General features: G+C 44.7%; 1 protein-coding gene across 3 annotated transcripts in view; it reads left to right on the top strand.

The window, feature by feature from the left end:
* LOC119969405 (AP-1 complex subunit gamma-1-like) overlaps nt 1-12,609 on the top strand; it is a 195,249-nt gene that overhangs the window by 128,623 nt on the left and 54,017 nt on the right. For all 3 annotated transcript variants that reach the window (XM_038803022.1, XM_038803020.1, XM_038803021.1), the window contains 4 exons: nt 480-620; nt 4,405-4,459; nt 4,569-4,691; nt 11,529-11,618. In XM_038803022.1, coding sequence (XP_038658950.1) covers nt 480-620; nt 4,405-4,459; nt 4,569-4,691; nt 11,529-11,618 — 409 coding nt within the window. The remainder of the gene's footprint in view (nt 1-479; nt 621-4,404; nt 4,460-4,568; nt 4,692-11,528; nt 11,619-12,609) is intronic.

The following is a 12,609-nucleotide window of genomic DNA, read 5'->3' as shown; positions in this document are numbered from 1 at the left end:
GGTGTCATACTTTAATACTGTGCATGGGCTTTCCAGAGGCAACTCTGCATGGGATGTATATCATTCAAAGAATGAAATGGACTCTGCAAATAATTTAAACTCTTTGTTGCTTTGTAATCATTGCCATGTTCTATGCACTGTTCTATTCCAATAAAAACGTGAAATTGCTTGTTAATAACGTGCAATTAAACGGAAGACGTATTCAGTCATTTACTAGATTTCTCTGTGCTGATACATTTGGTCTGTTTTTCCTGAGCTTTGAAGGAAAACTTTTAAAAATTGCATCAGAGAAAATCCTAAGCGTCGTCTAGTGGCAGGAAATGGTTTTGGAGCACATTGCACCATCTACCATTAGGCTTCAAAAACCTTGTTGAGGTCCGTACTTGTTTAACTCAGAACTGACTGAATAGATATTGTACCAATTATTATGTGCCTCCTTCCAGTTTTAATTCAAATCTTTTGGTCTTTGTCACATGAAGGCGTGCAATGGATCTGTGCTTTGCCTTGGTTAATGGCAGCAATGTCCGAGGAATGATGAAAGAGATGCAATACTTCCTGGACCACTGTGACCCAGAATTTAAGGCTGACTGCGCTTCTGGAATATTTCTGGCAGCAGAAAAGTAAGTGAAGGAAAGGAAATTGCAATCCTAGCCAGAATCCACTGTTTTGAAAATGCTGTCCGTTTTTTTGCTTTTATATCAGCCTGATATACTCCAAAGCCAGGATGCAACCATAGAATATTGGTTTGTTTTTGATCTAAGCATGCAGTCATCTGGCGAATCTTAGCTAGTGTCCAATTAATATGCAACTTTGAATTTTAACTCGTTAAATGACATCCTTTCCCTTGATTCCGAAAAGTCCATTTTTAATTTTATTTGCCTTAAGTAAATCTCCAAATCCCTGTATTGTGTAAAACGATCTCTACCAAATCCAGGACCGTATACTGCCCTCCTCTGACCCCAAACAGGAGAGAATCCTCTCCAACAAGGAACATGGCAGCACCATTGGGAAAGCTGGAAAAAAAACCTCTGAACAAAGATCTGCACCTGGAGTTACCTAAACGTGTCCATGTCTAACAGCCCAAAATTCTCCTTCAGCTCCTCCAAGGTGGCCAGCCACTCCTCCAAAAATATATCCCTCACTCTCTCCAGTCCCTTCTCCTTCAATGCACAAAATGTGGCATCCAGCCGTGCCGGCTCACATAGGTGGTTCGAACAAATGGGGGAGCCAGCCTTGAAGCTGCCCCCAATTTAAAATGCTGGTGGAGTTACCTCTATATTTTTAGAGTGGCCGCCACCACTGGATTCGTTGAGTAAATCACACACAAAATATTTGAATAGGGTGGGAATGAAAGGATATGGACTCCGTAAGTGCATACGGTCTTAGTTTAGGCAGGTACCATGGTCGGCGCAGCTTGGAGGGCAGAAGGGCTGTATTGTTCTTTGTACTTTGCTAGCGCCAATGGAAGTGGTGCTGTTACCAATGCCCCCAATCACGTTCACCTCCATGACTCTGACTCCATCTGAATCCAGAGAGCCCCTGGGTCCCCGGACCTCCCCAACACCTCCGCATTAGCTGACCAGTAATAGTATGGCAAAATTGGCAACGCAATGTCCCCTGCCTGTGTCTCCCTCTGAAGCTGCCCCCTCCAAATCTTCAGGGCTTTACCTGCCCAAATAAAACCAGAAATAAGCCACATGACCTTCAGAGGCAGGGACACTGGGAGACGCAAAGAAAAATAGAATATCGGCAAGATGTTCATCTTGACCGATTGGATCCGGCCTGCCAATGATGACAGGAGACAAACCCACCTCTGCAAGTCTACCCACTAGGTTTGTATAGTTCAACCTCCAAATACCCAAGTCCACCCAATGTGGAGCATGGTCTGAAATAGCCACCACCGAGTACTCTGCCTTCCTCACCGCGGGCCCCCCCAGGTATGCGTAAACTGCCATGGGTCCACTCCTCCCATCTCTTTCATAAAGGCAGACAATAAAGTTGCTGTAAGAAAATATGTTGGAAAATCTTAGCAGGTCTGGCAGCATCCGTAGGGAGAGAAAAGAGCTAACGTCAGATCTTTTCCTCAAGACAATGTCAAAAGATCTTTCTTTCTCAGAGAACACTTCTGTAAAGCAAATATTCCTGAGTGCCAATGCTTTAACAGTGGGTTGAGAGTTTAAAAAAATATATTTTTATTCCCATTTTTCACTTTATACAGTTCAAAATAATAAAGAGTAAACACTGTTGCATGCATAAAAAACCAACAACATAAAGTAATCCTTCACAAAACCTGAACCCCTCCTTTCCCTGTCACCCATCACCCCTTAACAACTAAGGTTTACCAATTCCTTGGAAAAAAAACAGAAGGCTGCCATCTCCAATAGAACCCTTCAATTGCTCCCCTCACGGTGTACTTGACTTTCTTGAGCTATAGGAATTCCATCAGGTCACCCAGCCACACCGAGGTACTAGGTGGAGATGACTACCTTCATCCCAGCAATACTTAACGCCGGGCAATCAGTGAGGTGAAGGCCAGGACATCAGCTCCTGTCCCGTCTGCAACCCCGATGGGTCTGACAGCCCAAGTATGGCCACTAAAGGATAGGGCTCCAACTCAATCTTCAGAATCGCCAACATGGTGCTAAAGAAGGAGACCCAAGAACTCACAAGTTTGGGACAAGACCAGAACGTTTGCGTGTGGTTACCTGGACCGCTTGAACTGTGCTCGCATCTGTCCACTACCGCTGCAAAGAAATGACTCATTCTGAACTTGGTCAGGTGCGCCCTAGAAGTTACCTTAAGTTGAATCAAACCAAGCCTCGCATATGAGAACATGGAGTTCACCCTGCAAAGGTCCTCGCTCCACACCTAGTCATGTACTATCGGCACAACTCCTCCCACCTAGCAGTAACCCTTTCCACTGACACCGAATCTTCGAACAAATTCCATCTGTAAATACTGGAATTCCACCTCTCCTCCTACCCTGCGAATGAAAAACCCTCTCCACCAGAGATGTAGAGATTCCCTTGCCCCGGGGAATGTCCAGGTCATCAGCATACAGGTGCACCCTATGCTCCACCTCTTTCCTGATTATCCCTATCCACTGACCCGCAGCCTTCTAAGTGATGGCGAAAGGCGCTATTGCCAATGCAAACAAGAGAGGGGACAGTGGACACTCCTGGCTCAAACCACTATTTAGTTGAAAGTAACCCGAGCACATGATATTGGGGCAAATACGAGCCAAGGGAGTTTTGTACAACAGGCGTATCTAAAAAACAAACTTGGGCCCGAACCTCTCCAAAACCGCAAAAAGATATGCATTCGACCCTATCAAATGCCTTTCTGGGATCTAACGAGACGATTATCTCTGGATTGGGCCCCTCAGATGGAGAAAGCAATCGCCACACATTGGACGTCAATTGCTGGCCGTTGACAAATCCTGTCTGATCTTCCCCAATCACCTGAGGAAGACATGGTTCCAACCTCAGCGCTAGCATCGTGGCCAATATCTAGGTGTCCCATTAAGTAACGAAATACGGAGGCACTATCTGTATTTTGTGGCGTCCTTATCCTTTTCCAATAGAACCCCTCCCCACCCTCACCCCACCCCACTCCGACCACCACCTCAGGCGGCTCTGGACTATAAAAGTGTAAAAAGTTTCAAAGGCTCCAGTAACTCTGTCCGGGGCGAACACCAGCCTACCACCCGAGTCTCTGACCTGGATAATCTCCTGGGAGGCCGCCTGTTGCCTCAGTTGACAAGCCAAGATGACTGACTTCCCCATATTCATACGTAAAACCCCTTGAGCACTGAAATTGACGCACCACCATACTGCATCTGCAGCTTTTTCCTGCTTGCTAGTCTACTTCTGAATACACTTAGACAGATCAGGTTTGTTACCAATTTACCCGGGAAAAAACAAGGATCTTGGCAGAGCTACCTTGTGTGCAACCTTCTCCTACACACTGCCACCAGTTAGTCCCAGTGGATTGAGAGGTGAGATGTTTTTTGTTGCTTGATGTTTAAGTGGGAATAAAGATGGCGGGGTGTTAAGGATATTGTATTCACTGTATTGAGTAATATTGTTTAGAGTAATTGTAAGTAATTTTTTTGGTGTGGTGTTAAAGATATTTTAATACTGTGTTAGTAATAAAGTTTGTTTTTAATATACCGTGTCCCTAATTCTTTGTGCAATCACTCATGGAGCGAGGTATCCTTTCCTCTCAGTCTTACAAATTAAAATAGAATATTGGGGTTCCTGTCCAGTATCCTAGCCACTCTTAAGGTCTGGGCATGTAATACTGGACACTGCAGCTCTTTTTCTCTATAAAATATCTACTATATTCTTTTCATTTAATTAGCTAAACACAGACACATCATGTTATCCATAATGTCTTTTCCAGATATGCACCAAACAAGAGATGGCATATCGACACCATCATGAGAGTGCTCACCACAGTATGTATTGCCTCCGAACAATTTCCTTCAATTTTTGCTCCTTTAATTCTTAGAATGTTATGGGTTGAATTTCAGTGCTACAATGTGTTTATTTTACTTCATTTCACAGGCTGGTAGTTATGTTCGAGATGACTCGGTGCCTCTGTTGATTCAACTCATCAGTAGTGCAAATTCCCTTCATACATTCAATGTGCAGAGGCTTTATCAGGCCATAAGGGTGGATATTTCACAGGTAGGTAATAAGTATTAAGCAGCTCCATTGCAAAAATAATGGTCTGTCTTGGATCAGAGTCAACATTAACAATTGGAACTTTAAAACTATTGATGTAGAGATGATTACAAAAACTCCGAACTAGATATGAAGATTGGTAGAGTTGTGGATAGTGAAGAGGGCTGTTGTCGGCTGTACATAGATAGGACGCAGAGCTGGGCTGAGAAGTGGCAGATGGAGTTTAACCCTGAAAAGTGTATGGTTGTCCATTTTGGAAGGACAAATATGAATGCGGAATACAGGGTTAACGGTAGGGTTCTTGGCAATGTGGAGGAGCAGAGAGATCTTGGGGTCTATGTTCATAGATCTTTGAAAGTTGCCACTCAAGTGGAGAGAGCTGTGTAGAGGCCTATGGTGTGCTAGCGTCCATTAGCAGAGGGATTACATTTAAGAGCCGTGAGGTGATGATGCAGCTGTACAAAACCTTGGTAAGGCCACATTTGGAGTACTGTGTGCAGTTCTGGTTGCCTCATTTTAGGAAGGATGTGGAAGCTTTGGAAAAGGTGCAAAGGAGATTTACCAGGATGTTGCCTAGAATGGAGCGTAGGTCTTACGAGGAAAGTTGAGGGTGCTAGGCCTTTTCTCATTAGAATGGAGAAGGATGAGGGGAGACTTGATAGAGGTTTATAAGATGATCAGGGAAATAGATAGAGTAGACAGTCAGAGACTTTTTCCCCGGGTAAAACAAACCATTCCAAGGGGACATAAATTTAAGGTGAATGGTGGAAGATTTGGGGGGAGGTCAGAGGTGGGTTCTTTACCCAGAGAGTAGTGGGGGTATGGAATGCACTGCCTGTGGAAGTAGTTGAGTCGGAAACATTAGGGACCTTCAAGCAGCTATTAGATAGGTACATGGGTTACCTATGTAGATTATGGGTGTAGATTAATTTGTTCTTGATCTAGGACAAAGGTTCGGCACAACATCATGTGCCAAAGGGCCTGTTCTGTGCTGTATTTTCTATGCTCTAATGCCACCTGCACTTGATGTGGCAAATGCATCTCCGTAATAGCCGTTGAGTGTGAGGAGTTTGATGTATGAGATATTTAACCCTGTTTTTGTTACCTATATTAAACAAACCAGAATAACATATTAAGCAGGCATTCTGCTTATAAACCATTTAACTCGTAGCTTATCAACGGTAACACAAAATGGACATCAAGCATCCTGTAATACTGTGCATGACGGAGTAACATAGTGACCAAAATAATCATCTCGGTTATAATGGCTAGTAGAGGTCACAGGTTTAGATGGTGCTGGTTGAAGAAGCCTTGGTGAGTTGTTGCAGTGTATCTTGTATATAGTACACACTGCTGTCACTGCATTAGTAGCCATGATGTGGAGATGTCGGCGTTGGACTGGGGTGAGCACAGTAAGAAGTCTTAAAACACCAGGTTAAAGTCCAACAGGTTTGTTTCAAATCACTAGCTTTCGGAGCACTGCTCCTTCCTCAGGTTCACTTGAGGAAGGAGCAGTGCTCCGAAAGCTAGTGATTTGTAACAAACCTGTTGGACTTTAACCTGGTGTTGTAAGACTTCTTAATGCATTAGTGGTGAAGGAAGTGAATATTTAAATTGGTGGATGGGGTGCAGATCAAGCAGACTGCTTTGTCCTACGTGGTGTCGTATTTCTTGAGTGTTGATAGAGCCGCATACGTTCCAGGCAAGTGAAGAGTTATACCATAGCCCTAACTTGTATCTTGTAGATGGTGGAAAAGCTTTGGCGAGTCGGAAGGTGAGTTACTTGCCACATGATTCCCACCTTCTGACCTACTCTTGTGGCCATAGTATTTATTTGGCTGGTCAGTTCAGTTTTGGGGTCAAATGTAACCCCCAGGATGTTGATATTGGAGGATCTGGTGATGGTAATGCCATTGAATGTCAAGTAGAGTTGGTTGGAGTCTGTCTTGTTGCACACTGTCATTGCCTGGCACGTGTGGCACGAATGTTACTTGCCACTTATCAGCCCAAAGCTGAATCTTGCCCAAATATGCTGCATATGGACATGGACTGCTTCAGTATCTGAGGAGGTGCAGGTAGTATTGCATACTCTGCAATAATCAGTGAACATCCTCACCACTGAGGATGGCTGGGCCTAGGACACTACTCTGAGAACCTCCTGCAACACTGCCCAAGGAGTGAGGTGATTCATCTCCCAACAGCCACAATCATCTTCCTCTGTGGGGGCAGCATGGTAGCATGGTGGTTAGCATCAATGCTTCACAGCTCCAGGGTTCCAGGTTCGGTTCCCGGCTGGGTCACTGTCTGTGCGGAGTCTGCATGTCCTCCCCGTGTGTGCGTGGGTTTCCTCCGGGTGCTCCGGTTTCCTCCCACAGTCCAAAGATGTGCGGGTTAGGTGGATTGGCCATGCTAAATTGCCCGTAGTGTCCTAAAAAGTAAGGTTAAGGGGGGGGTTGTTGGGTTACGGGTATAGGGTGGGATACGTGGGTTTGAGTAGGGTGATCATTGCTCGGCACAACATCGAGGGCCGAAGGGCCTGTTCTGTGCTGTACTGTTCTATGATCTGTGCTAGGTATAACTAACCAGTAGAGAATTTTAACTCCTGATTCCTATTGACTTCAATTTTGTCCGGTTTCCTTTTTTTATTTGTTTACGGGATGTGGGTGTTGCTGGCTGGACCAGCATTTATGCCCATCTCTAGATGCCCCAAGGTGAGCTGCTGCCTTGAACCCTGAAGGCCCTGAAGTGTAGGTACACCCACAGTGCTGTTAGGGAGGGAGCTTCAAGATTTTGACCCTGGGACAGTGAAGTAACGGCAATATATTTCCAAGTCAGGATGACGAGTGACATGGAGGGAATTCTCCAGGTGGTGATATTTCCAGGTATCTACTGCCCTTGTCCTTCTAGATGATGGTGGTCGTAGGTTTGGCAAGTGCTGCCTAAGGAAGCTTGGTGACTTCCTGCAGTGTAACTTGCAAATATACACACTACTGCCACTGTTCAGGAGTAGTGGAGGGAGTGAATGTTTGTGGATTAATAATCTTCTTTAATATCACAGGTAGGCTTGCATTAACACTGCAATGAAGTTACTATGAAAATCCCCTAGTCGCCACATGCCGGTGCCTGTTAGGGTACACTGAAGGAGAATTCAGAATGTCCAAATTACCTCACAGCATGTCTTTCGGAACTTGTGGGAGGAAACAGGAGCATCCGGAGGAAACCCACGCAGACAAGCAATTGAGCAAGTTGCTTTGTTCTGGATGGTATTGTGCTTATTGCATGTTGCACTCATGCAAGCAGGTGGAGAGTATTCCATTACACTCCTGACTTGTGTCTTTTGGATGGTGGACACGCTTCGGGGAGTCAGGAGATGGGTTACTCGCCGCAGAACATCTAGCCACTGACCTGCTCTGGGAGCCACAAATTTTTATATGGCTAGTCCAATTCAGTTTCTGGTCAGTGATAACCCCCAGGATGTTGATAGTGGGGGAAGATCTATGATTCAGCGAAGGTAATGCCATTTAATGTCAAGGGGCGATAGCTGGATCCTCTCATGTTGGAGATGGCCATTGCCATGTTACTTACCACTTGTCAGCATAGGCCTGGATATTGTCCAGGTCTTATTGAATTTGAACATAGACTGCTTCAGTATCTGAGAAATCGTGAATGATGCTGAACATTGCGCAAGCATCAGCGAACATCCCCACTTATCACCTTGCAATGGAAGGATGGATTATCATTGATGAAGCAGCTGAATATTGTTGGGTCTAGGACACTACCCTGGGGAACTCCCTGAAGTGATGTCCTGGAGCTGAGATGATTGACCTTAAATCACAACCATATTTGTTTGTTCCTAGTATGACTCCAACCAACATTCCCCCTGATTCCCATTGACTCCAGTTTTGCTAGGGCTCCTTAATGCATTGATGTCAAGGGCAGTCACTCTCAGCTCACCTTTGTCGTTTAGCTCTCTTGTCCATGTTTGAACCTAGGCTGTAATAAGAACAGGAGCTGAGTGATCCTGGCAGAACCCAAACTGGGTGTCTGTGAGAAGGTTATTGCTGAGTAAGTGTTAATAACCCCTTCCATTGCTTTGCTGGTGATCGGAAGTAGACTGATGGGGCAGTAATTGGCCGGATTGGATTTGTCCTGTTTTTTGAGTACGGGACATACCTGGGCAATTTTCCACATTGTCGGGTAGATGCCAGTGTTGTAGCTTTACTGGAACAGCTTGGCTAGGGGCATGGCAAATTCTAGAGCACAAGTCTTCAGTGCTATTCCTGGAAAGCTGTCCAGGCCCATAGCCTTTACAACATCCAGTGCCTTCAGCATTTTCTTGATATCACATGGAGTGAAGCAAATTGGCTGCAGACTTGCATCTGTGATGGTGGGGATCTTTGGAGGAGGCTAAGATAGATTATTCATTCAGCACTTCTGGCCCTGAAGATTGTTGCGAATTCTGCAGCCTTATCTGTTTACTGATGTGCTGGGCTCCTCCATCATTGAGCATGGAAATACTTTTGTATCCCCCTTGTTTAATTGCCCGCTACCATTAACAGTTGGATGTGGCAAGATTGCAGAGCTTAGATCTGATCCGTTGGTTGTGGGGTCACTTAGTTGTGTGACTTGCTGCTTATGCTGTTTGGCACAAGAGTAATCCTGTTTAGTAGCTCTACCAGGTTGATTCTTCATTTTTTGGGTATGCCTAGTGTTGTTCCTGGCAAGTCCTCCTGCACTCTTCATTGAACCGGAGTTGATCCCTTGGATTGATGGTAATGGTGGAGTGGGGGATATGCTGGGACATTGAGGGTGCAAATTGTGGTTGAGTACAATTCTGCTGCTGATGGCCCACAGCGCCTCAAGGATGTGTAGTTTCGAGCAGCTGGACCTGGTTGAAGTCTATCCCATTTAACACTGGTAGTGCCACACAAAACTATGGAGGGTATCCTCAATGTGAAGACGGGACTTTGGCTTCATAAGGACTGTATGGTCACTCCTACTGATACTGTGATGAACAGATGCTACTGATATTGTGATAGACAGATGCATCTGTGGCAGGCAGGTTGGTGAGGTTGAAGTCAAGTATGTTTTTCCCTCTTGGTTCCCTCACCACCTGCTGCAGTCCCAGTCTATCAGCTGTGTCCTTTAGGACCCGGCAAGCTCAGTCTGTGGTGGTACTACCGAGCCAATCTTGGTGGATATTGAAGTACCCCAGTACATCTGTGCCCTTGCCACTGTGCTTCTTCCAAGTGGTGTTCATCATGGTGAAGTACCGATTCATCAGCTGAGGGTGGGCAGTCTGTGATAATCAGCAGGAGGTTTCCTTTCGCCTGGTGCCATGTAACTTCATGGGGGTCCAAAGTCAATGTTGAGGACTCCAAAGGCAATTCCCCCATGACTGTATACCCCTGTGCTTCCACCTCTGCAGAGTCTGTCCTGCCAATGGGACAGGACATACCCAGGAATGGTGGTGGTGTCTGGGATGTTATCTGTAAGGTTTGATTCTGTGAAGTATGTCTACAATTGGGTGTTTTGACTGGTATGTGAGACAGCTCTCCCAATTTGACACAAGCCTCCAGATGTTAGTAAGGAGGACTTTACAGGGTCGACAGGGCTAGGTTTGCCGTTGTCGTTTCCCGTGCCTATGCCGATACCGTCCAGTTTAATCCTTTTTATTCCATTTGTAGTAGTTGAATACAAGTGAGTGGCTTGATTGGCCATTTCAAAGAGCAGCAAGAGTCAACCACATTGCTTTCAGTCTGGAGTCACATAGAGGCTAGATCAGGTAAAGATGGCAGGTTTTCTTCCCTAAAGGATATGAATGAACCAGATGTGTTTTTAAGACCGTTGGCAATGGTTTCATGGTCCAAATTAGACATTTAATTCCAGATTTTTGTATGGGGTTTGAAATTCAACCATATGCCATGGTGGGATTCGAACCCGGGTCCTCCGAGCATTTCCCATGGTCTCTATATTACTAGTCAACAACGAAACCCCTATGCCACTCCCTATCTGTCATTAATACCGCAATCTGCCAAATGCTACCTTGATGTTTAGGGCAGTCACACTCATTTAATCTCTTGAGTGCAGCTCTTTTGTCCAGGTTTGCACTAAAGTGGTCAAAAGCAGAGTGGTCCTGGCGAACCCAAACTGAGCATTAGTTAGCAGGTTATTGATGTGTAAGTGCCACTTGATACCACTGACATCTTCTATCACTTTGTTAATCAAGAGGATGCTAATGGAGCTATAATTAACTTGGCTGTCTTTGTTTTGCCTTTTGTGTGCATACCTGGGCAAGTTTCCACATTGCCGGTTAGAAGCCAGTGTTGTAGCTGTACTAGGATAGCTTAGCTAAAGGTGCAGCTAATTCTGGAGTGCAAATCTTCAGCACTGTTGGTCAGGATGTTGTCGGGAATATAGCCGTTTTCGTATCCAATGCTTTCAGCCATTTTGTGATATCGTGATATAATGTGGTATGAATAGAAATGGCTGAATATTGGCAACCTCCCCACCCTTTTCTTTTTTTGCTCTTTTACTTTTTGCATACTTTCCCTTTCTATCCACCACTCTCCTAAGTCAGTGATGCAATTATAATTTTGTAGGTTGCTCTCAAGTCTGATTTACTATGAAATTTTAAAATCCATTCCCTGAGGAACCTTGAAGCATTCAGTAAAAATTTAATCTCATTAAACAGTACTTTTCGTAATCCCATAATTTAGTTTTCATATGTTCTGTTACATGCTTTATCTGTGAATGTACGAGTTAAAATGAACTTGCCTGAAAATGATCTGGTCTATATTGAGCAGATGTGTTTGAATTTTGATCCGTTCTGTTTTGCAGCAACCCTTGGTACAAGTGGCACTGTGGTGTATTGGAGAATATGGGGATCTTCTGCTGCCAGGAAGGTTTGAGGTGGAACCGCTGGTTCAGGTGTGATTATGTGCATCAACAATATGAGCTCACTGGGAGGACTTATCTTTACCTGAGAGTCAATGAAAGCCTCATACAACTGCATTGCAACTGATTGATGATGCTTTCACTTCTTTAATACTCTAGTGACCACTGAATTATTTCTTTGTATTTGGATTATGCAAGGACAATATAAGGTTAGAGAGGTGACATTCTTAGAGCTATTGCATTAATATTGTGTTACAGAATAATCTTCTGATCTCTTGCCCCTCCATGTTCCCTCTTTCTGGGTCTGAAGCTACCTTTCACCTAGTTCACTGTCATGTCCTTCACTCCTCTGATTCTCAAACCTTTTGTACACCAGCTACGCCTATTTACTTCATTATTAGTGCTTCAGAAATGTTGATTCTCCTCTTTGGAATAACCTTCCAAATCCTCGCCACCCCTCTTTCTCCCTTTTGAAAGACTACTCAAAATCCCTCTTTTTAACCAAGCTTCTGGTAACTTCTGCAAACCTTGACATCCAAACTAATTTCTTTATTGTTCCCTGTCCCTATTTTCTTCCCCCGCCCCCAGTCTCTTTCATAAAGTAGCTTTTGACATTTCTCAAGTAGTTTTTTTTATAAATTTAGTGTGCCCAATTCATTTTTTTCCAATTAAGGGGGAATTTTGCGTGTTCAATCCACCTATCCTGCACATCTTTGGGTTGTGGGGGCGAAACCCATGCAAACACGGGGAGAATGTGCAAACTCCACACAAACAGTGCCCCAGAGCCGGGATCGAACCTGGGACCTCGATTTCCCAAGTTAAAGGAAGTATATAAATGCAAGCTGTTGTACCAGTAGGAAGAAAGTGCAAAGCAGTGGCTGGGGCTTCATTTTGGGGGCAAGAGGTAAAATTGGGGTAGAGTTAACCCGGGGCTCCCTGACGTTGCCTTCAACTGAAATGGAAGGATCGAGGATACAACCTTGACCCCCTGAGGGAGAATGATCATTAACAGCCTGTTCAGGTG

Source organism: Scyliorhinus canicula, chromosome 7, assembly GCF_902713615.1.
Source record: "Scyliorhinus canicula chromosome 7, sScyCan1.1, whole genome shotgun sequence".
Taxonomy (NCBI): domain Eukaryota; kingdom Metazoa; phylum Chordata; class Chondrichthyes; order Carcharhiniformes; family Scyliorhinidae; genus Scyliorhinus; species Scyliorhinus canicula.
This window is presented reverse-complemented; position numbering and strand designations above follow the sequence as displayed.